General features: G+C 38.4%; 1 protein-coding gene across 1 annotated transcript in view; it reads right to left on the bottom strand.

Moving 5' to 3' along the window:
• THSD7B (thrombospondin, type I, domain containing 7B) overlaps positions 1–22,822 on the bottom strand; it is a 1,033,118-nt gene that overhangs the window by 846,306 nt on the left and 163,990 nt on the right. Inside the window, exon 5 of the mRNA XM_006894459.1 lies at positions 9,080–9,235. Coding sequence (XP_006894521.1) covers positions 9,080–9,235 — 156 coding nt within the window. The remainder of the gene's footprint in view (positions 1–9,079; positions 9,236–22,822) is intronic.

The following is a 22,822-nucleotide window of genomic DNA, read 5'->3' as shown; positions in this document are numbered from 1 at the left end:
AATGTTCTTCTTCTTCCGGAATGTTAACTGTCACACATATAAGGCCTAATCATACATTCTTTTCAGATATTCCTTTCCTTAATCTATTCTAGTGCAATATTCATTATCTGTCCTCTCTTTTCCATTCTCCTCATGACTCCATGTTGATCTTATTTCATAACAGCGGTGTTATGCAGTAATATCCTTCAGGCTTATCCATGTTGTGTAGTGTTTTAGAAGTCTATTCTTTTTCAATGCGTATAATATTCCATTTTGTGAATGTACCATAGTTTTTCTATCCATTCACTTGTTGATGGACAGTTGGGTTGCTTCCATCTCTTCACTACTGAGTGTCCATATATCTGTTTGAGTCATGGCTATGGTTTCTTTAGGGTATACTGCCAGTAGTGGGATAACTAGGTTAAATTGTATTTCTATTTCCAAATTTTTGAGAAAGTGCCAGACTGCCTTCCATAGTGGTTGTTCCATTTTACATTCCACCAGCAGTGAGTAAGAGTTCCAATCTCTCTACAACCTTGCCAGCATTTGTTGTTTGCTGCTCTGTTGAACACTGGTGTTGTTGCTGGGGTGAGGTGATATCTTACTACTATTATTGCTTATTATTATTCATGTGTATTTTGGCCATCTGTATTTCTTCTTTGGTGAAGAGTTTATTCATACCTTGTGCTCATTTTGTGGCTGGGTTTTGTTCTTATTGTGGTGGTGGAGTAGTCTACAAATTTTAGATATGAATCCCTTATCAGATAGGTCATCGCCATATATTTTTTCCCCCATCTGTGGGATTCTTTTTTAATCCTGTCATAGAAGTTTTTTTAATATGCATAGAGATTTGATTTTTAGAAGGTCTCACTCACCTGTTTTATCCTCTTTGGTTGTAAGGTTGTTGTTATGCTTCTACTACAGCTTCTAGAGTTGTTCTTAGCTTTTCTCAGATTTTTTTTTATAGTCTTAGTTTTATTTGAGTTGGTTTTTGTGTATGGTGTAAAATGTGGGTCTTGCTTCAGTTTTCTACAGATGGTCTTCCAATTTTTCCAGTACCATTTATTAAAGAGGCAGATTTCCCACTTGACTAATTTCACCCCCTTGTCAAAAATCCATTCACCATAGGTAGATAAACTGATATCTAGGTTCTCATTTCTGTTCCATTGATCTATGTGTATGTTATTATCTATATCTTCTGTCCTCACCACCACAGCTGTGTAGTGGATTTGAGATCAGGGAGTGTGATGCCTCCTATCTTGTTTCTCTTTTTCAGTAGTGCCTTCTTGGTGCACTTAGACTCATAATCTGAGTATTTTTCATTAGAGTATGTTATCTACTCTTACCTTTTTCTGAGCATAAAGAATGCTATGAACACTGACATGATTATTAGGTTTTAAGACATCATATCCCATGGGGATTTGGGGGATCTTCGGCATTATGGCTTTGGGAGTGATCTGTGTTGGAGAAGGAAGTCCCTGAGGGACTACTATATAAGCAGGCATCCATTGTAGCACGTTCTCTTCAGAACAACTTCCATGGGCAAGGCTGACTTTATGATGTATGTATGAGACAGACAAGATTATCATAAAAAAAATCTGCATCTATCTATCGAAGGACCTAGATCACTCTGGTGGTCTAGTGGTAAGGAGCTGTGCTGCTAACTCAAAGTCAAATGGTTCAAATCCACCAGCTGCTCTGCAGGAGAAGGATGGGCAAGCTCCCATGCCTCTGAAAACCTGCTGGAGGGTCAGCTATGGGTTGGTTCCAACTTGATGATACATAACAACAACCACTAACTACCAAATATTTTGTGGTTTGTTTGGATAAAATCCATCATTTATATGGGTAGATGTTGTTATTTAATCTGAATTTTCTCAGATAATTTCTTTTATATACCCATGATTATAACTGAAAAATCTCAAAGATAAAGCCATTAGAGGTAAAAGTTGATTCTATTCAACTTCCTCTGAAAGGCATTCTAGCTTCGCTTGACAAGCACTGACAGACCTACCAAACACAGGTTCCCTGTCCCTCATCATAGCATAGAGGGTGTGGAAGCTGCGTACAATTGTGTAGTGACACAGTTTCTAATTCACTCTGAGGAGCTGGCAGACACGTACCTTAGATGACTCCTGATTGATTGGTATCTGATGAAGAATAGCAGTAACATGAAAATAATTCTGTAATAACCAGTTTCTTCTATTAGGTAACAAAACATTTCCTTTAATCATCTTCTGTTATTCATTTATGAGTGTGAAGAGAGAAAAGGCAGCACAGTGACTGGATGAAGACTAGTGAAGAGCTACACATAATTATCCCTGACTTTGCACATGTAAGGGAGGCCCTGCGGTGTGATCCATAGAGCTGTGCTGTTAACCAAATATCCCAACTCTTTGGAAGGCTGAATCTACCAGAATCTGTAAGAAAGAAAGAGGAGCAATTTCCTCTCCCATGTACCTTATAACTTACAACCCCCCCCAAACCCAGTGGAGATTGAGTAATGAGTTGCATTTGAGTCATTTCCAGATTTACATTTTTGTCTGCATGTCTTTCCCTCAAGTCATATACACACATAGAAATAAAGAGTATAAAAATAGAGGGGTGTACCACAGCTTCTCTATCCATTCGTTTGCCGCTGGGCCCTTAGGCTGCTTCCAACTCTTTGCTATTGTAAACAAAGCTGCAATAAACATGGGTGTGCATATATCTGCTTGGATGGCAGACATGGTCTCTCTGGGGTATATTCCCAGTAATTGGATTGCTGGGTCAAATGGTATCTCTATTTGTAATTTTTTGAGAAAGTGCCACACCGCCTTCCACAATGGTTGCACCATCTTACATTCCCACCAACAGTGAATAAGAGTTCCAGTTTCTCCACATCCTCACCAGCATTTGTTGCTTGCTGTTCTGTTATATTTTGCTATTCTTACTGGGGTGAGATGATATCTAATAGTTGTTTTGATTTGCATCTCCCTTAGAGCTAGGGACTTTGAACTTTTCTTCATGTGCTTGTTGGCCATCTGAATATCTTCTTCGGTGAACTGTCTGTTTATATCCTGTGCCCATTTTTCTATTGGATTATTTACCTTTATCTTATTGTGGTGTTCAAGTATTTTATAAATTCCAGATATAAGTCCCTTATCTGACATGCCATTACCAAATATTTTTTCCCAGTCTGTGGCTTCCCTTTTTACTTTATTGGAGAAGTTTTTGGATGTGCATAGGGATTTGATTCTTAGACGGTCCCATTCATCTATTTTATATTCTCCTGGTTGTAGATTTTCCAGGATACTTGGAAGACTTTTTATGTTGTGGATTAGGACCACTAAAGTTCTTCCAAGCTTTTCGTGAATGAAGTTTATAGTCCTTGGTTTTAGTCCTAAGTCCATGATCCACCTTGAATACTACACATGATCCACACAATGGAATACTATGCAGCATTGAAAAACAAGGAACTCATGCAATATTATTCAAAGTGGGTGAGCCTGGAGGTCATTATGCTGAGTGAAATATCTCAGTCACAAAGGGACAAATACTGCATGGTGCCACTGTTGTAGAATGCGTCAGACATCAGGGTGGGGGTATGACAGAAAAAACTGGATAAATTATGTATATTGTATTGAAACAGATAAGGGAAAGAACAGATTAGAAGTGATATATGATTGAGTATTATGGTTAGCACAGGAATCCAGAATTAAGTTTGCATAGAGAAGTGTACTCGGGGTGGGGGTTGGGGGGAAGGGACATGGGAATTCTATACTAATGAAGGAATTTTTTCCTTTTTTTTCTCTCTTCGGAGGGGGAAGCGAGCTGGTGGGGAGGGGTGGGAAGGGAGAAAATTGTGGCAATGAATGAATGGAAATCCAAAACCTCTGTAAAAAAAAAATTATAAAAAAATAAATAGAGGGGTGAGGATTGGGGGGTAGGGAGTTAATCACAGGGTTACACAATTTGATGGGTGGTTGGACTGAAGGAAATGGGAAGAATCTTTTGTGAAAAACAATGTATTCAAACTTTGTAAATAAATCAGAATAAAACACAAACACAAAAGGTAAGGCACAGAAGTGACTGTATAAAATGAAATGTACATGAATGAAACAATGTATATGAATAATTGTATAAAATGTTATGTTATGTGCCATCTAGTTGCTTAGGACTCATAGTGACCCTATGTACAAGAGCCCTAAACGCCATTCTATCCTGTGCCAACCTCGCCATCTCAAACACACTTATTCCCACCAGTCCACTCACAGAATTGATCCTTCTCATCAAGGGTCTTCCTTTTCTGCACTGCCCCTCCACTCTCCCAAACATGATGTCCCTCACCAAGGACCAGTCTCTCCTTGTAATATGTCCCAAAATTAAATCTATTATTAATTATACTATCAAAAGTGAATGATCGTATACTTAATAATAATTTTTTTAAGAAAAAAGGATATATGAGCCGTTGGTGGTGTAAATGGCTAAAGTCCGGCAGTTTTCTTATGAAAGGTCACACCTTTGTAAACTTTCTAGGGTGATTCTATTCTTCCCACATGAGGCTGCCAGGGTAACAGATATACAAACTATAAAAGATAAAGCAAATACAAGAAACATGTGAATGTCCCAGGTTTTTGTTAGTAGGTTGACAGCATTTCTTCACAACAGGGAATTAGAATGTGATGCTAAACACCCTGGCTTAACTTCCAGTATTTTCAATGTTTAATACATTAGCCTGTGTGCCAGAACCTCCACGGAATTCTAAGCTCCATTCCACTTGTGCCAGTCCGCGACTCTGGTAAAATCCCGGTAGGATCATGGCGCAGAACAAGATAGACAGGAGCTCAGGCCTCGTGCTCACAAACTGGTAGCAATAACAAGGAGATTACGTCGAGTCGTCATAACATGCTTGGACTTCGGCACAGAATCCTAGAGGGAAAATGCCCAACTTTATTTCCCCCATGAGGAATTATAGTCAGGTGGTCCTGGCAAGTTTTTAATAAAAATCTTAGAAATGAAAATTGCCCCAGCTCTTGAGAAAGCATTTCTAAAATAAACAACATCCCAGACCTGGCAACCAAGCACTGCAGGGACTGTCTCTCCTGTTAATAATTGCTTAGGGTCAAGAGAGGGTCATTGAGTCTCCACAGGAGTTCTATTAAAGTCCTAAGTGATGCACACATTTAAACAGTCAGCTACTAACTACTAGGTTGGCACTTAAAGTCCATCTAAAGGTGCTCTAGATGAGTGGCCTGGCCAGGTATTTCCAAAAGGTCAAGGTTGTGAAATCCCTACGGAACAGTTACACTCTGCAACATGTACCACATTGGGTCAGAATCAATTGGACGGTAAGAGTTTTTTTTGTTTGTTTGTTTGTTTGTTTAACTGGCTCTATAAAACAAAGACTAATAATACTTCTCGTCAATTTAACATGTCTGAGAGAAGCTGGAGTGACACCACCACCTCCAACTTTCGCTTCCCCCAAACCCACTCGAATTTCCATGGATGATGATATTTGTTTCACACACACACACACACACACACACACACACAGAGTCACCAGATCTTCTCAGGCTCTTACTGGCATACTTACCTTCCCTCATATGACTGCAAAATACTTCCTCCCCTTAAAAGCAATTTCCTGATGCTAAAATTTTTCCCATGCCCCATCCAATGATTTCCTCCCAATGGTGATCAGTTAACACTAATTAAGGTATGGAGGCCGTAAAACAGAACTGACTTGATAGTAGCCAGACTTGTTTTGGCTTTGATCTTACTGTGACACAAAACTAGGTCTGCTTCCAACCTTCAGGCTGGACTTGTGCTTTGATTCTATTTTCTTCAGGTTTATGAAAGAAATAAACAAATGGAGCAAGCATGTTGTCTGACGGTGCACCACACTGAGAAGACAAAAATTCATGTTTCTAATACTGGCCTGTGATTACTAAATCCCTGTGGGGGTTTGAACACATTGCTTAATTCTCTACACGTTAATCTTGACATTCTATGAAGCGTTGTGTATTTATAGTGCTTAAAATTCCAATGCAAAATTAGTTTGTTTTTGAGGAATAGCAGACTAGGGTAGATATGTAGAAGGCCATTTAAACAATAGGAAATGAAGGATTAAAGAAGAGGAAATCTTGCAAAAAGAACACCATGGGAGTCTAGGGTAAATGGAGCATCAGAATGGGATGGTCTCCCATTTCATGGACTGACTCTCAGTTCTATAAAGAAAGAAGACTGAAATTAAAGTTAAAAGAGCAATTTTCTTCACACATTTTAAAAAATGTGAACTCAAATAACAAAAAACTAGAATGGGACTAAGGACAGAATCCTCTGAAGGCTGTGGGGAACATAAGACCCTAGAATAGTGTGGGCTATTGAATGCAAAGCATCTGATAAACACTGATTAACTCTGACCCTCAGCACTGCTCCTGTCTTCCTGTGTCATCAGTAACTTATTTTTCCATGAGGGAGTCCCACTATCCCCATTCTCAATGTGTGAGGCTTGAATTGTCTGCTTCTTTCAAGATTGCAGCAGTGGGCAGAAGCCAGGAACCTTGTTGATCAACGCATCATATCAACAGTCAGAATAGCTGGTTTGTGGACAAGGAAATGCAAACAACACAGTCCCTAAGAATTGGTACTACAGGAAAAGCCACTCTTAATTACTCTCTAGAATGGAAATCCATGATGGGTTTTCCTGAATGAAGATGACCAATTAAAAACCCAACCTAACAGAGAAGACCAGACCCAAGCTGGCAAGAAAGAAAACTGTAAAGGGCTTTGTGTACTTGACAGGATGATACTGAGGCTTGATGTCATTTACAATCAGGATGTAGCTCAATCTTCCTTTCTATTTTCAGAGTTAAGAACTAACAAATTGCCTTCTTTTGACTTAAGATTATTTTGAACTGGAATTTTGTCACTCATATTCACAAGCATCCAAAATAATCTAAGGCCTACATGCAATAAATATTGTGTGCTAGGACGGCAGCTGTCTATAAACAAAGTTGTATTTGCATGGACAAGAACAACCACAGTGGCTAGAGAGTGATCTTAAACAAGGGCACTACAGTTGGCAGACATGAAGGATTCACATCTAAGCATAGTTAGCAAGCTCTGGGAACTCATGTGTTAGTGACTGCTAAAGGCTTCATTAGCTTGATTACACATGTGAGGAACACAAGGCCACAAATCATGTGTATTAGCATCAATAGGAACTTGAAGAGTTAAGCATAAGAACTGTAATCTTCACAAGTGGTCCAATAAGAAGCCATCATGGTAAATGGAAAAAATACTGGAGTTGTCAAGGATCTAACTGTAATTGGATCCACAAGCAGCACCCATGAAGCTCTAGTCAAGTGATCAAATGAAACACTGCCTTGGGCAAATCTGCGGCAAAGTATCTCTTTATAATATCAAAGAGAATGGATGCCACTTTAGGGATCAAGATGTGCCTGACCCAATTCAACTCAACCAGGGTCATCAAGTCAATTTCAACTCATGGCAACCCTCCATCAGGTTTCTGGGGCTGTAACTCTTTACAAGTAGAGATTGTCCATCTTTCTCCCACAGAGCAGTTGCTGGACTACTGGCCTATTGGCTAGCAGCACAACACAATATAATATACCATCACAGTTTCTTGCTCCTGATCCATGTCATACTATTTTCAAGAATTATATACAAAAGAAAATTGGACAATGAATAGGGAAGAGTAGAGAAAAAGCAATGCCTTTATATTGTGGTGCTGACAAAGAATATTGACTATACTGTGGAATGCCAAAGAGATTGAACTTGTCTTGGAAGAAATAAAAGCTCCTTGGAGGCAAAGCTGGTGAGCCATAGTCTCATATACTTTGGCCATGTTATCAGAAGGGGCTACTCCCTGAAGAATAACATCATCCTTGGTAAAACAGAGGGTCAGAAAAAAGAAGAGAAAACCTTCAAAGAGATTGACTGACACAAAGGCTTCAGCAATAAGCTAAGCAGAACAGCAACACTGAGGAAGACCCAGGACAGGTGAGGCTTCATTCTTTCACACACTCAGTTGCTATGGGTTGGACCTGACTCAGTGGTATCTAAAAAAAATCCCCCCCCCCAAACTGAAGGAGCCTGAGGACATTTTGGTTAAACATCAAATAAGTGAGCAGTGTTAAATCTCTTCTAGATTCCACTGAGACTCAGATCCCCATGACCTGAAATAATTAAATTCTTCTTTCCTTAGATACAATATTTATATTCTCCTTCTGATTCAGGATAGAAAAGCCAAAATAAGAAAAAAGTCAAGGGACAAAAACTTGTGCATCTGGACCCATGCAGGCATGTGAACACCCGAGGAATAACTGAAATATGAGGGTTTTGAGTGAGTACAACATCAAACTGAGATTTGACAATTGTGGCTTTGCAGTATCAAGGACTTGACCAATTTTTTTTCCCTATTCCCAATAACTGAGATTAGAGTTTGGCAGACATAACCCAACTTCTGGAATGCTCTTGGATTTAATTTTCTATCATAAAGAACATGTTTCTTTTTAGCAAAACCATTTAATGGCAAACATTAACAACAAAAATTGAAGGTTCATTGAGTGTATGGCATGATGTTACCAAAAATAAACTTTGATAATGAACCTTATGTATTTTAATCATAAACTAAAAAGACCTATAAGGCACATCAAGTTTGAAAATTTACGTTAAGCATAAGATAGAAAACACTGTACATGATATTCCTTGTAAGAACATGGAGTTTAAGATTGAATTTGGCATATGACATCTGAAAATAAATAATAACAAATATTCAAAACCAACTGTGCTATGGTAAATTATAGAAATTAGAAAATTAATTCCTAAGGGTGTATGTAGAGTCTTTAGATTGTGTATATATAAAATACCTAAATTTGTAATAAACACTTCACTAGCTATTACTTTAAATGAAAATTCAATCAGGTCAGATTCTGTGTTCCACAGAAATGTCTCCAATTTCTTCCACAGAAGTGAATGCAGTCCAGCTTCAGCTGATTATCCAAATTTTCCTTAAGCAGGTATAATCAGCTAGTTAGCTACTGAAATAAACATGTAGACACTGGCAGTCAATGAGGAGCACAAAGGAAGTACTTACCTTTCCTCCCCTGAGGGTCGTGGCAGTTTTCATGGATGCACAGGCCCCAGGCCGACCAGGACGAGACGATACAGTCCATAGAACAAGGGATGTTGCAGAGCTGAGAGGACAGGGGAGCAGGTCCCAGGCACAACGTCTTCTCCACGGGTCTAGAAACTGAAGGGTAACAAAGGTGGCCATGACATAGTCTCCAGACACATTGGCATTGTTCCTATCTTTATTTCTGTGTTTGCTCTCCTCACACCAGCCTTAAGGTTGAGAAAAGAATATAGCATATACAAATGTTCAACACTCTCAAATACTCTCTTTTGCTCTATATTACTATTTGGGGAAAGAAAAGAGGAAAGAAAAAGACAGGCACAAAAGAAAGACTCGTTCTTCTTGTGGCACAGACTAGTCCCTTGTTAACTAAGAAAAGACAAGAATTGTCATAGCACTAAAATATTTGTATTTGAGACTTTAAAAAAATTAAATAGTTTTGTGAGGTTTCAAGATGAGTGTATCCGTACTATATAAATGACTAGATGGCTGCAGAAAAATCAAAATCAAACCCCTGAGGTAACCCTTTAGCACAACCAATCTACTTCTGTGACTCTCCTGAGGGGTGGACCTCTCCAAGACATGGAAGAAAAATGATTCTTAGAGTAAGAAGGACCTGTGACTGCAGGACTGGTCCCTGGAAATCAAGTTGATTAGTGAGGCTGCCCAGAGGTGTAAGTCAGCATCCTGAGTCACACCGAATGACAAAAAGGGAGCTAATTTGTAGCATGTTGAGCTGAAAACAAAATGCCTCACATCTCTGGAAGTTTGAATATACCAAAGGCTCCAGGAAAGAAAGATAGGAAGTCTCCTCTCATTAAGATTTGCAACCTAACCATAAAAGTAAGGAAGGGCATTGCAGTACTGATTAAAGGCACAATAGATCAAGAAGACATAACCTTGGTCAATATTTATGCACCAAATGTTAGACCTGAAAAACACATAAAACAACGGTTAATAGAATTGAAGAAAAAAAATAATCAGCAACACAATAGTGGCAGGAGACTTTAGTGCAACACTGTCAACAAAGGATAGGTCAACACAAAACAATCTCAATAAAGAGGAAGAGGATCTAAACTATACAATCAGCCAACTCTACCTTTGTGGATGTATTCAAGGTACTGTACCCAACTAAAACTCAATACACTTTCTTCGTAAGTGCACACATTCTCCAAAATTGATCATATATTAAAACACAAAGCAAGCTGCAAAAATTTAAAAATATTGAAATAACGCAAAGTATCTTCTCAGACCACAAGGCCATAAACTAGAAATTAACCACAGGAGGGTAAAACTTACAAACCACCCCTACAGAAACTCAAAAACTCTCTACTAGAACATGACTGGGTTATAAAAGAAATAAAGAATGAAATAAAAAATTTCCATGAAACAAAAATTAAAGTGAAACTACAACATACCAAAACCTCTGGATACAGCTAAGGCAGTCCTTCCTTATAGCAATAGGCATACACATAGAAAAAGAAGAAAGAAGAAAAATTAATGATCTAACTCAACAGCTTCATCAAAGAAAAAGAAAAACAATCTAAACCTACAACATCTAGAAGAAAAGAAATTATAAGGAGACATGAACTGAAATCACTGAGATAAAAAACTGAAAAACAATTGAAACCATCAATAAGACCAGGAACTGGTTTTTTGAAAGGGTGAATAAAATGGACAAACCTCTGGCAAACATAACAAAGGATGAAGAAAAAAAAAGAGAAGTCACAGGTAACTCGATAAAGAAATCACAGAGGTGACATCACAATAGAACCAGATGAAATTAAATCAATAATATTATGAATACTATGCAAAACTATACAGGTTGATGTCCTGTCTCCATACCTTTTCAACCTGTATGCAGAGAAGATTATCCGAGAGGCTGGGCTATATGAGGAGAAGCATGGCGTTAGGATTGGTGGATGATCTATCAACAATCTGCGTTATGCAGATGACACAACCCTGCTTGCTGAAACTGAGGAGGACCTCATGCACTTACTGCAGAGGGTCAAGGACTGCAGCCTTCAATATGGACTGAGGCTCAATGTCAAGAAGACAAAAATTCTCACCACTGGACCAATTGGTAGCATCAGGATGGATGGTGAAGAGATTGAGATTGTTCACAGCTTCAGTTTGCTCGGCTCTACAGTCAACACTCTTGGCACCAGTACCCAGGAAATAAAAAAATGTATTGCGATGGGAAAGTCTGCAGTTAGGGACCTCTCTAAAGCACTCAAGAGCAATGGTGTCTCTCTGGAGACTAAGGTGCACCTGATACAGGCCATGGTTTTTGCAATCACTTGTTATGCATCAGAGAGTTGGACAATGACTAGGGAGGATAGAAGGAGAATTGACGCCTTTGAGCTGTGGTGCTGGAGAAGAGTATTGAATGTACCATGGACTGCCAAGAAAACAAATAGATTCATCCTAGAGAGGGTTAAACCAGGCTGCTCCTTGGAGACAAGGATTCTGGGGCTTTGCCTGACTACTTTGGACATGTTGCCAGGAGGGACGGGTCCTTGGGGAGGGACATAATGCTTGGGAGGGTGGAGGGACAGCGCAGGAGGGGAAGACCCTCTATGAGGTGTATTGATTCAGTGACTGGGGTAATCGGGATGGGTGTGTCAGAGGCAATGCGATTGGCCCAGGATAAAGCAGGGTTTAGGGCTGTTGTACATAGGGTCGCTATGAGTCGCAAACGACTCGACGGCACATAGCAACAACAACAACAACAACATGCAAAACTATACTCTGATAAATTCAAACACCTAGGAAATGAACAAATTCCTTGAAATGCATCCCTGCCCAGGCTGACAGGTACAGATATAGAACACCTGAACAGACCTATCAGAAAAAAAGAAATTGTAAAGGTCATAAGGGCTTCCCAGTAAGAAAAGTCTTGGACCAGATGACTTCACAGATCAATTCTAGCATTCTACTTAAATTATTTCAAAAAAATTGAAAAAGAAGGAACAATCCTAAAGAAATTCTATGAAGCAAGCATAATCCTAATGCCAAAACCAGGAAAATACATTGCCAAAAAAGAAAACTACAGACAAATATCTCTCATGAACATAGATGCAAAATCCTTAACAAAATCCAACCAACAGAATCTAAAAGCACAACAAAATAATAATATACCATGACCAAGTGAGATTCATAACAGGTATGCGAGGATGGTTCAATATTAAAAAAAACAAGCAATGTAATTCACCATATTAACAAAGTCAATAACAAGCACCATATGACCTTAGCAAATGATTAAAAAAAGGCATTTGATAAAATTGAACACCCCTTCCTGATAAAGACATTCAGTAAAATTGGAATAGAAGGGAATGTCCTCAACATAATAAAAAATATACATCTAAAACCAAGAGCCAACATTATTTTCAATGGAGAAAGACTAAAAACGTTTTCCTTGCAAACAGGGACCAGACAAGGTTGCCCACTGTCACCACTTCTATTCAATATTTTATTAGAAGTGTCTGCTAGGGAAAAATGGCAAGAGAATGAGATAAAAGTCACACAGATCCACAAAGAGATGGTTAAACTATTGCTATATTCAGATGATACGATAGTTTACACAGAACACCCCAAAGACTCAACAAAAAAACTGTGAAGAGGCCAATTTAGTAGAGTGGTAGAATACAAGATCAATATCCAAAAATCAGTGGGATTCCTCTACAGTAACGAAGAGAATTCAGAGAAGGAAATCAAGAAAGCAATACCATTTACAATAGCCAACCACAAATTGAGATATTTGAGAGTGAACCTAACTAGAGAGACACCTATATAAAGAAAACTACAGAACACTTCTGCAAGACACAATAAAACCTAAAGAAATGGAAAAATGTGCCCTGTTCATGGGTAAGAAGACTCAATATTGTGAAAATAGCAATCCTAACCAAAGCTATCTACCTGTTCAAAGCAATCCCAATACAGACACCAAATTCATTTTTCAAGGAGATTGTAAGGGAAATTGTTGAATTTATTTGGAGAGGCAAGAGACTCTGAATAAGCAAAACACTTCTGGGGAGCCGGGGGAGAGTGCTAGGCCTCAGAACTTACTATATAGTGGTAGTAACCAAAACAACATGGTACCTGGTATAATGACAGGCTCATAGACCAATGGAACAGAACTGAGAAGTCAGAAATAGATCCAGCTATCTATAGTAAACTGTTATTCGACAAGGAAATAAAACCTATGAAATACGAAAATGACAACCTCTGCAACAAATGGTGCTGGTAAAGGTGGACTGCTACCTGTAGAAAGCTGAAACAAGATCCACATCTTACACCACATACAAAAATCAATTCAAGGTGGATCAGACATCCAGGAATAAAGCCCCAAACCATAAAGTTCACATGAAACAAACTGGGATCAATCTTAGAAGACCTAGTCTACGGTATAACGAGAATGCCAAATACAACCAGAAATGCACAATCTGAAGAGAATTAAAATCATGAATGGGATCTTCTAAAGATTAAATCCCTTTGTGTATCAAAACTTTCTTAGAACAGGTTTAAAAGAAAACCTACCAAATGGGAACAAATATTTGGCAATAACATCTCAGACAACAGTAACATAACAAAAATTTACAGAATACTCCTGAACCTCCAGAAGAAAAAGATTCCAATTACAAAATTGACAAAAGACATGAAAAGAATTTTCAGAGAAAGATAATCAGATGGCCAACAGACAAATGAAGGAATGCTCAAAATCACTGACAATAAAAGCGATGCAGATCAAAACCACATTAAGATACCTTCTCACTTCAGTAGCAGTGGCAAAGTTTAACAGAGTAGCAAGTAAGAAATGTTGGAGAGGATGTGACGAGGAACTCTTATACATTGTTGGTGAGATTGTAAATTGGTATATCTACTCTGGAAGGCAGTTTGGTGCTTCCTCAGAAAGCTTAACCTAAAAGTTCCATATGACCCAGTTATTCCACTGCTTAGAATATACCCAAAGTAAATGAGAACTGAAGCACAAATGGAGACTTGTACAGCAATGTTCATAGCAGCATTATTCACCATCACAAGAACATGGAAACAGCCCCATGTCCAAACACAACTGAATGGATTGAGAAATTATGCTACATTCACACAAGGAAATACTAAACAGCATTCAGTAGCTATGATTTTTTAAGTTACTACCTCTCCCTGGAGACTAAGGTGCGCCTGATACAGGTCATGGATTTTGCAATCACTTGTTGTGCATCAGAGAGTTGGACAATGACTAGGGAGGATAGAAGGAGAATTGACGCCTTTGAGCTGTGGTGCTGGAGAAGAGTATTGAATGTTCCACGGACTGCCAGGAAAACAAACAGATCCATCCTAAAGAGGATTAAACCAGGCTTCTCCTTGGAGGCAAGGATTCTGGGGCTTCACCTGACATACTTTGGACACGTTGCCAGGAGGGACGGGTCCTTGGAGAGGGACATCATGCTTGGGAGGGTGGAGGGACAGCGCAGGAGGGGAAGACCCTCTATGAGGTGGATGGATTCAGTGACTGGGGTATTCGGGATGGGTGTGTCAGAGGCAGTGAGATTGGCACAGGATAGAGCAGGGTTTAGGGCTGTTGTACATAGGGTCGCTATGAGTCGCAAATGACTCAACGGCACATAACAACAACAACAACAACAACAACCTAACTTGTGAGGGATTGGAGAGCATTAAGCTGAGTGAACTAGCTCAGTCCTATAAAGACAAATACTGTATAAAACTATTATTGTAGAATGTGAGAATTCAAAGTGGGGGGTGGGGTGGAAGCAGAGAAGTGAGAATAGGGAGGGTAGGTTAATCATAGGGTCACACAATTTTATGGATGGGGTGGTGAAGGCAATGGGAAAGATAAGGTTTGAAAAACAATGTATTCAAACTTTGTAAATAAACTAGTATAAAATGAAAAAGAAAAAATTAGAGATTTGCAATCTAAGTAACCTGATGGAGGACTGCTGAAGGTTGAGATTAATTTGATGGCAATGACTTTGAGGTTTGAGAATGTAGCTCAGCAAGAGGGCTTTAGATTTGAGTTACTTGAGAATGAAAAGTATCATCTGTCAGTGCCATCTACCAAGTACTCTTCTGTATAGAGATTCATTCTGGGGACCATGAAAAGATCCAGATGAAAGAGGACATAATCTTGATCTTTGTGAAAACCAAATCATAAAAGATGCTAGGACAGCACAGTAAGAATAAAAAATAAAAAAAAAGAAACAAAAACCGTACACAATAAGAATATACCAGACATAAAACTAAGCTTGCACAGAGCAAGCTGACATTAAGGAACACTCTGAGCAATTCAGATTTTAAGAGTAAATGAGACACTAGTCAGATACACTAGTTTATACTATGTAGTAAATAATTAACACATTTTTCTTTCCAATTACTGAAACAGATTAGAAATCTCAAACACAAAGACTGAAGTGTGAGTTAGTGAGCTGCACAGACTACTTCCCATCCTTAGCTTCCCCATGTGCACACCAGGCAAATGCAATAAAGGTGACACGAAGCAGCATCCATGACCAGTAGAATTCTGGATATAAGCAAACAAGCACAACAAAAATACTGTCTCCAAAGAGGTGCAATGATGGGAAACAGATGATTATAAATGGACAATAAGGCAGTTTGAGGTGTTTATGGGAGTGAAAGGATAAAACAAAGTACGATTTTATTTAGTATTATTTTCCACATTTTATCAATAATATTTGACTTGACTTAAATAAAAGTATGTAAAAGTGCCAAAATAAAGGCAAAAGACGAAAAGTCACATAGCAGGGAAAGACAAAAGCCTGGAGGGGAAGGCAGAGAACAGAACAAGGAGAAGGGGAAAAAAGACTGGGAAGGCTGAGGCAAGGTGATACCAAACAGAGCTAATGCTGACAATAAACATAGTATAGTGAGCTTGAGGGACCAGACTTGGAAAGAACATATGGAAAGTAGACAAAAGGAGCTCGAGAGATGGGAAAGGGTTGTCCTTTCTCACCCAGGAATTAGGAGGACAAAACACACAGACCATTCATCCACTGATTAGATGACATTCATTCCAGAACCACTGAAGGAAAAGGCCGAACAACTAGTCAAATTACCCAACTGAGTTTACTGAGTGATAGGCTGTTTAGCAGCAGGGCGTGTTCCAAAAAGAGTTTGTTCAAGCAGTATGTTGTGTTATTACGTGCTGTTGAGTCAAGTAGACTCCTAGTGACCCTATGAACAACAGATCTGAAGCCTGTCCTATCCTGTGCCATCTTCATCATCTTAGACACATTTTGCTATGAGTCCATTGCTGCAGTCACTGTTGTCAGTCCATCTCAATAAGGGTCTTCCTTTCTTTCACCGACCCTCTACCTTTCCAAACATGTTGTCCCTTTCCAACGAATAGCCTCTCCTAGAAACATGCTCAAAATATGTGAGAAGAAGCTTTATTATCTTTGCCTCCAAGGAGCACTCTGGCTGTACCTTCTCCAAGACAACTCTGTTTATTCTTTCAAGCAATACAGGAACAGAAATTTTAAAGGAAATTGGGAAATTTGCACCAAGGATAGACTAAAGATTAGGTTTTTAGTTGGCATGTTCTTTTTTAAAAAGAAGAAAGTTTTATGACCCATCTACTGCATCACTAGAAATATATCCCTAAGATATTAGAATTGAGACATGAACGCAGACACATACATCTATGTTCACAACAGCATTATTCACACTTGCAAAAATATAGAAACAGCACAAATGCCCATCAACACACTATCAAAATGTATTGAAAAACTGTGGTACAGTCACACAGTGGAATACTATGCAGCTCTAAGAAGCAATGATATTGTAAAGTACCACATAACATAAAAGAGTCTATGCAGACTGAACTCAGTCTCATAAGAACATATACTGCATAAGAACATTATTGTAAACATAGAAGGGTAAGAAGTAAGAAGTGGATGAATGTCCAAAAGGGGAATAGAAAAGAAGGGGGCAGAAAAAGGGGAAGGGTGCAAAACATTAGGATAACAGAGCTTAGTGGGTAGATTGTGGGGGAAAGTAAGTGAGAAAAATTCAATTGGGACTTCAAAAGATGGTGTTATAATAGGCATAGATCAGTGGTAATTAAATATACTGGATACACTGTATATGAACAATTATATGAAACACAATGTACATTAATTGTTGCATGAGAAACATTTTTTGTGTGAACTATTTTCCTTTTTTAATTGAGATTTTAATGAAAGTTTATAGGGAACTTGAATTTCCATTCATTCATTGTTGCACATGTTCCTCGCTGTCCCCCTACCTCCAGTTCACTTTTTTCTTTGGAAAAAAAAAATTATTTCATTGTTATACAGTTACCCCACCCAGTTCACTTTACTATGCAGGTCTTACTCTGAACTCTTGCCATGTCAATAATAGCTAATCATATAGCCCTTTTATACAGTTCTCTCCTGCATCTGTGTCAATGTCATGTATACCATTTATCCCCTCTTTCCTTTGTTTCCCCCCAAACCTCATATCAGTCCTTCTTTATATCAGCAGAATCATGCAATACTTATGCATAATGATCTTCACAGTCACCCATTTTGGGTTCTTTGTTTTTCAGTGCTGCATAGTATTCCGTTGTGTGAATATGCCATACCTTCTCTATCCATTCATTTGTTGATAGGTACTTCGGTTGTTTCCAACTCTTTGTTATTGTGAACAAAACAGCAATAAATATGATTGCAATTGGGTTGTTTATCTTCTTGTGGTGTTTGTCTATTCCATAAATTCTAGATGACATATCATTACCAAATATTTTTTCCCAATCTGTGGCTTCGCTTTTTACCTTTTTGGATAAGATTTTGGATGTTCATAGGGATTTGGTTCTTAGAAGGTCCGATTCATTTATTTTATCCTCTCCTGGTTGTAGGTGTTTCAGGATGCTTGAAGACTGTTCATGTTGTGAATTAGTGCTTCTAGGGTTCTTCTAAGCTTTTCTCTACTAAAGTTTATAGTTCTTGGGTTTAGTCCTAGGTCCTTGATCCACTTTGAATTGGTTTTTGTATATGGAGTGAGGTGTGGGTCTTGTTTGAGTTTTTCTACAGATGGTTTTCCAATTTTGCCAGTACCATTTGTTAAAAAGGTTGTCAATGAGGGAGTTTTTCTTTTGCTTTTCAAGGAGAGGGGGGGGGAGGGGGGAGGGGTTTGTGCGGGGAGAAGGGTGCAACAATGAATGAATGGAATTCCAAAATCTCTGTAGAAGTTCATTGAAATGAAAAATAAACAAACCAAATTAAAAATTAAAAAAGTAAAAAAAAAATTGAAAAAAAAGGCTGTCATTTCCCCACTTAACTGATTTCATCTACTTGTCAAAAATCAGTTGACCATAGGTAGATGGGCTGATTTCTGGGTTCTGGTTTCTCAATTCTACTCCATTGATCTATGTGTCTGTCATTGTACCAGTACCATGCTGTTTTGACCACCACAGCAGTGTAGTAGGATTTGAAATCAGGGAGTGAGATGCCTCCCACCTTGTTTCTCTTTTTAAGGAGTACTTTGCTTATTCTTGACCTCTTTCAATTCCAAATGAAATTAGAGATTGCCTTTTCCATCTTGTTTAAGAATGGAATTGGTATATTTTATTGGGATTGCATTGGATGTGTAGATTGTCTTTGGTAAGATTGTCATTTTCACAATATTGAGTCTTCTTATCCAATCCTCCAGGTCTCTTTTTGTTTCCTGTAGCAATGTTTTGTCATTTTAAAAAAATAGATCCTTTGTGTTTCTAATTATATTTACTCCCAAGTATTTAATCTTGTGATTAGCTATTGTGATGAGTATTATTTTTCTTAGCTCCAATTCTATATTCTCTTTGTCACTAAGAGAAATCCAGAAGTGGGTTTCTTTCTGTACCTGGTTTCACAGGTACTCAGGTCAGGCAGGAGTCAGTAGTGTCTGGGACGGTGAGTCAGAAGCATCCTTCAACATCAAGTGCTTTTCTGGGAAATTACTGTGGTGAGAACACTTTGAAAACTTCCTATTATTCTGTCAGGAATTGTACCTGGCACAAATGTACATCCTTATTTATTGTTTTCAGAATGGTCCAAATCTGGCACAAACTGTCATTTTGTTCTTTATTTAACCCTGCAAATCAAGACTGCTTGGATAATGTCTGTTTTCAAGGAATTACCAGTCTTGAAGGATGAGCCAAGCAACACATTAATAGAGTAGCTGGAAAGAGGTGCTTCAGTGTATTGCAGAAAACTGTGTTGCTTCAAGCCTTAAGGCGGAAGTGTGATGTGTATGGTGTTGTATTTTTACTAATTTAAACTTTAGTTTCAAAATCAAATTCTTAGCGATGATGATTAAAAACAAATAAGTGAGTTACACAATTTTATTACTGTATTTAATAGAGAGCTCTGGTTAACAGTAGGGAGTCACCTACCTTCTTAACCCAAAGGTGATGCCTCCCTGGTTGCTTGTAATCTCTTGTGCAGTTTGATTTACAGAACATGGTAGGCATCAGCTTTAAGTATCTTTTGTTGTTGCTGACGTTGTTGCTGTGCACTGTCAAGTTGGAACCGACCCATAGATGATCCTGCAGCAGGTTCTCAGAGACAGTTAATCACATGGGAGGAAACTGCCCATCCTTCTCCCACATAGCAGCTGGTGGATTTGAACCGCATGCCTTTAGGATCGCAGTGCAGCTTCTTGTCATTAGGCCACCAGAGTTCCCCCCAAACAAATACTAATTTATTTAACTTTCAGAATTCCTTTTGAGAGAGAGATATAATCCCTAGATGTGCAATCTCCTCCCATGCAATTAACTGCCTCCAAAAATCCACTGGATGGTCAGCTATGGGTCAGTTCCAACTCTACGGTACACAACAACAACTTTAAGAATAAGGTAGAAAAATGCTAACAAACTTGTCCAAATCCCCAGCTGGTGATGGTAAAATGGAGATTAGGATATAAGCATTCTGACTCTCAGATTCTTAGTCACAGCATTAGGTGACATCCCACTGGCATTTATTAAGTGCCTACCATGCAATTATATTGTTATTAGTTGCTGATGTCACATCATAGTGATAGTGTCTGCTCATGGAGTCTATATTCTGTCCTGAGCTGCAGAAACCAGCACTCATGAACTAATCATACATGAATCCATCAGTGACAAGAGCACAATCTGTTACTTCTTTTTATCAATAATTTGCCATTTTTTCCCTGCAAACATTACACTTTCAAGTTCTGATAATCAAGAATTAAAGCTTCCCACTTTCAAGACCCAGTGGACAGCTACAGCTGTAACATTTATACATAAACTTGGGCCCTAGATCTGAAACCAGTCAGCTCAACAAAGCACTTGTTAGTGCTTTGCAGAGCAGGCCTTAATTAAATGCATTAGAAACTCTAGAATCTTCGTGCAGGAAAGGTTTCAGGGTGGAAGTGCAGTTGGAGAAGGGCTGGAAAACGTGCCTTAAGCTCTATTTGTGCAAACACTTGGTACAAAGGCATTCTGTTTATCTGGCCTTATTAGCAGAGGCTCTTTGGAAGGTCATTTGGGGAATAGAGTTTGCCCTTAAGTCCCCTAAATGCCCCATCCTCCTTTGATCAATAATTGAATTGTCAATTAGTTGAGTGTTGAACATTACAGCTAATGGGGCTCCTAAGACAATAGAAAGGACATGATATGTCGGAGAAAAGCAAGGATGGTCCTCCCTGGTGGATACTAAGTGATAAAATTGGTGGCCTGGGATGAGCGTGAAGCCATTTTTCAGTGCAGTCATGCTTCTTCAGCACCTGCTACTTGACAGACAGTGGATCTTAATCCATTACAATAAATTCTTCCTGTCCCAGGCGACACGTCCAAGATGTTTCATTTAAGCACTGAATCAATGTGCATAGGTCAACCTATCTCTCTCACGAAACAGCCCCCCCCCATGCTGTATTTGGTCTAGAAATAAATTATAAGTCACAAAGCACTCACCAGTTTCAGACCACTTAGGTGATTGCCTTGCTGAGAACAGTGAACACAGGATATTTCTAGGCCTATCAATAGCTAAGAGGGAATTTCAGATCTCATCTTGTCCACTTCACCAATTTTATACAAAAACTAAGGTCCATATATTTGAGTAGTTTCTCCAAATTTACTTCAGACACAATAGACTCCAGGTAATCCTGAATTCCGCAGGCTGATTTAAAATAATTACCCCTTGTTAGAGCTGCAAAAACGTAAACCCCAGTCCTGCTCCAAGAAGGAAGTAGGAAGAATGACATTTACTCTACTTTGAATAACTAAATGAAGCTATTTTAGTGCACACAATTAAAGTATGCCACTCTAACCAGTGTTGGGGTGTTCAAGCCAACTCAAAGGCACCTTGGAAGAAAAGCTGGTGATGTATTTCAGAAATACTCCATCAAAAATGTTCTACTTTAACATCCATGGGATCGCCAGGCGTTAGACTCCACTCTACATTAGCTACTTTTAAATTCCCATAGTAAGACAGTTAGCATGGGAGAAAAGGGGGTTTATTTAGGCACCAGGAATTGGCCTCTTCACACATTTCACTCTTAACTGGATCCTCCTTTCTCCCTGGTCAAACTCTAGCCTTATTGTTCATAGTAAGAAAATGCTGTTTTTCAACTCATCTTGCTCTTTTCTCTGTAATCACTGACTTATATGATATTTTCTATTTTCTGCTCTATAACTCTGCCTTCTCTAAAAGAATGAATTGCTGCTCTAATCAATGTGTCTATTTGGTGCAGGTCTGTGCTTGCCCCACTTTCTCTGGACGTCTTTAGACCTTGTAACCTTGAAGTCTTCAGCCAGTCTTATATTGACCAATTGTCTGGCCAGATCAGCATTTATATCCAAAAGTCTCAGAGGCTGTTTAGATTTTGTACGCAGCATTGCTAGCCTCCATAAAAAAAACACTAAGGACCTAGCATGTTACAGAAATAAAATAAATACCTTAGATAAAATGCAGTATTGTAAGAAATTGCATATTAGTATTTTGATGTCTAATCTGAAATTTCTCATTTGTAATATGAAATTGACTTACCTTACAAGAAATCTTAAAACCTACTACTAATGATTGCAAAGTTGCCTTTAATAATGAATTATTTTGTGAACAGAATTTTAATTATCAAGGGGGAAAATATACTGGGTAGACAGTTGGATTAGTGAAATAAAAGATAATTAAAACACTGTGCTTAATTTCAGAAATGTACAAAGTTCATGATTTTCCTTAATAACAAGGTTATTTCAGATGAACATAAAAACTCAGTCAAAATGAACTGTAATTAAGGAGAAAAATACCTGTTGTGATCATTAGATGTGACTAGCATTGTAGCTTTACATTTTATTGTTTGAAACAAAATTAAGCACTAATCCACACTAATGTGAGTTGACACAGGAAAAAAATAAGTTGAGAAAGATTCCCTAAGTGTGCAATACTGCTTCCCAAGATGAGGGCTATTTTGCAAGATCTCAGTTGTGATGCATTTCAGCTCCTCAGAAAGAAATTCAAGTTGCATAATAGTAACATTAATAATAATATAATTATATAATGAGTAATCACGAATCTCTCTGGTTTATAAAAATGACTTCTATTTAATTAAAGATAAAAGTCATTATGGAATAAAGTGTACTTTCGGTGTTGCAATCCCAAAGGCAAATGGTTCAAATCCACCAGCTGCTGTGTAGAAGAAAGATGGGCAATCTTCTCCTGTGTGATTTAC

Source organism: Elephantulus edwardii, unplaced genomic scaffold (genome assembly GCF_000299155.1).
Source record: "Elephantulus edwardii isolate Elephantulus edwardi_28Jun2011 unplaced genomic scaffold, EleEdw1.0 scaffold00143, whole genome shotgun sequence".
Taxonomy (NCBI): domain Eukaryota; kingdom Metazoa; phylum Chordata; class Mammalia; order Macroscelidea; family Macroscelididae; genus Elephantulus; species Elephantulus edwardii.
This window is presented reverse-complemented; position numbering and strand designations above follow the sequence as displayed.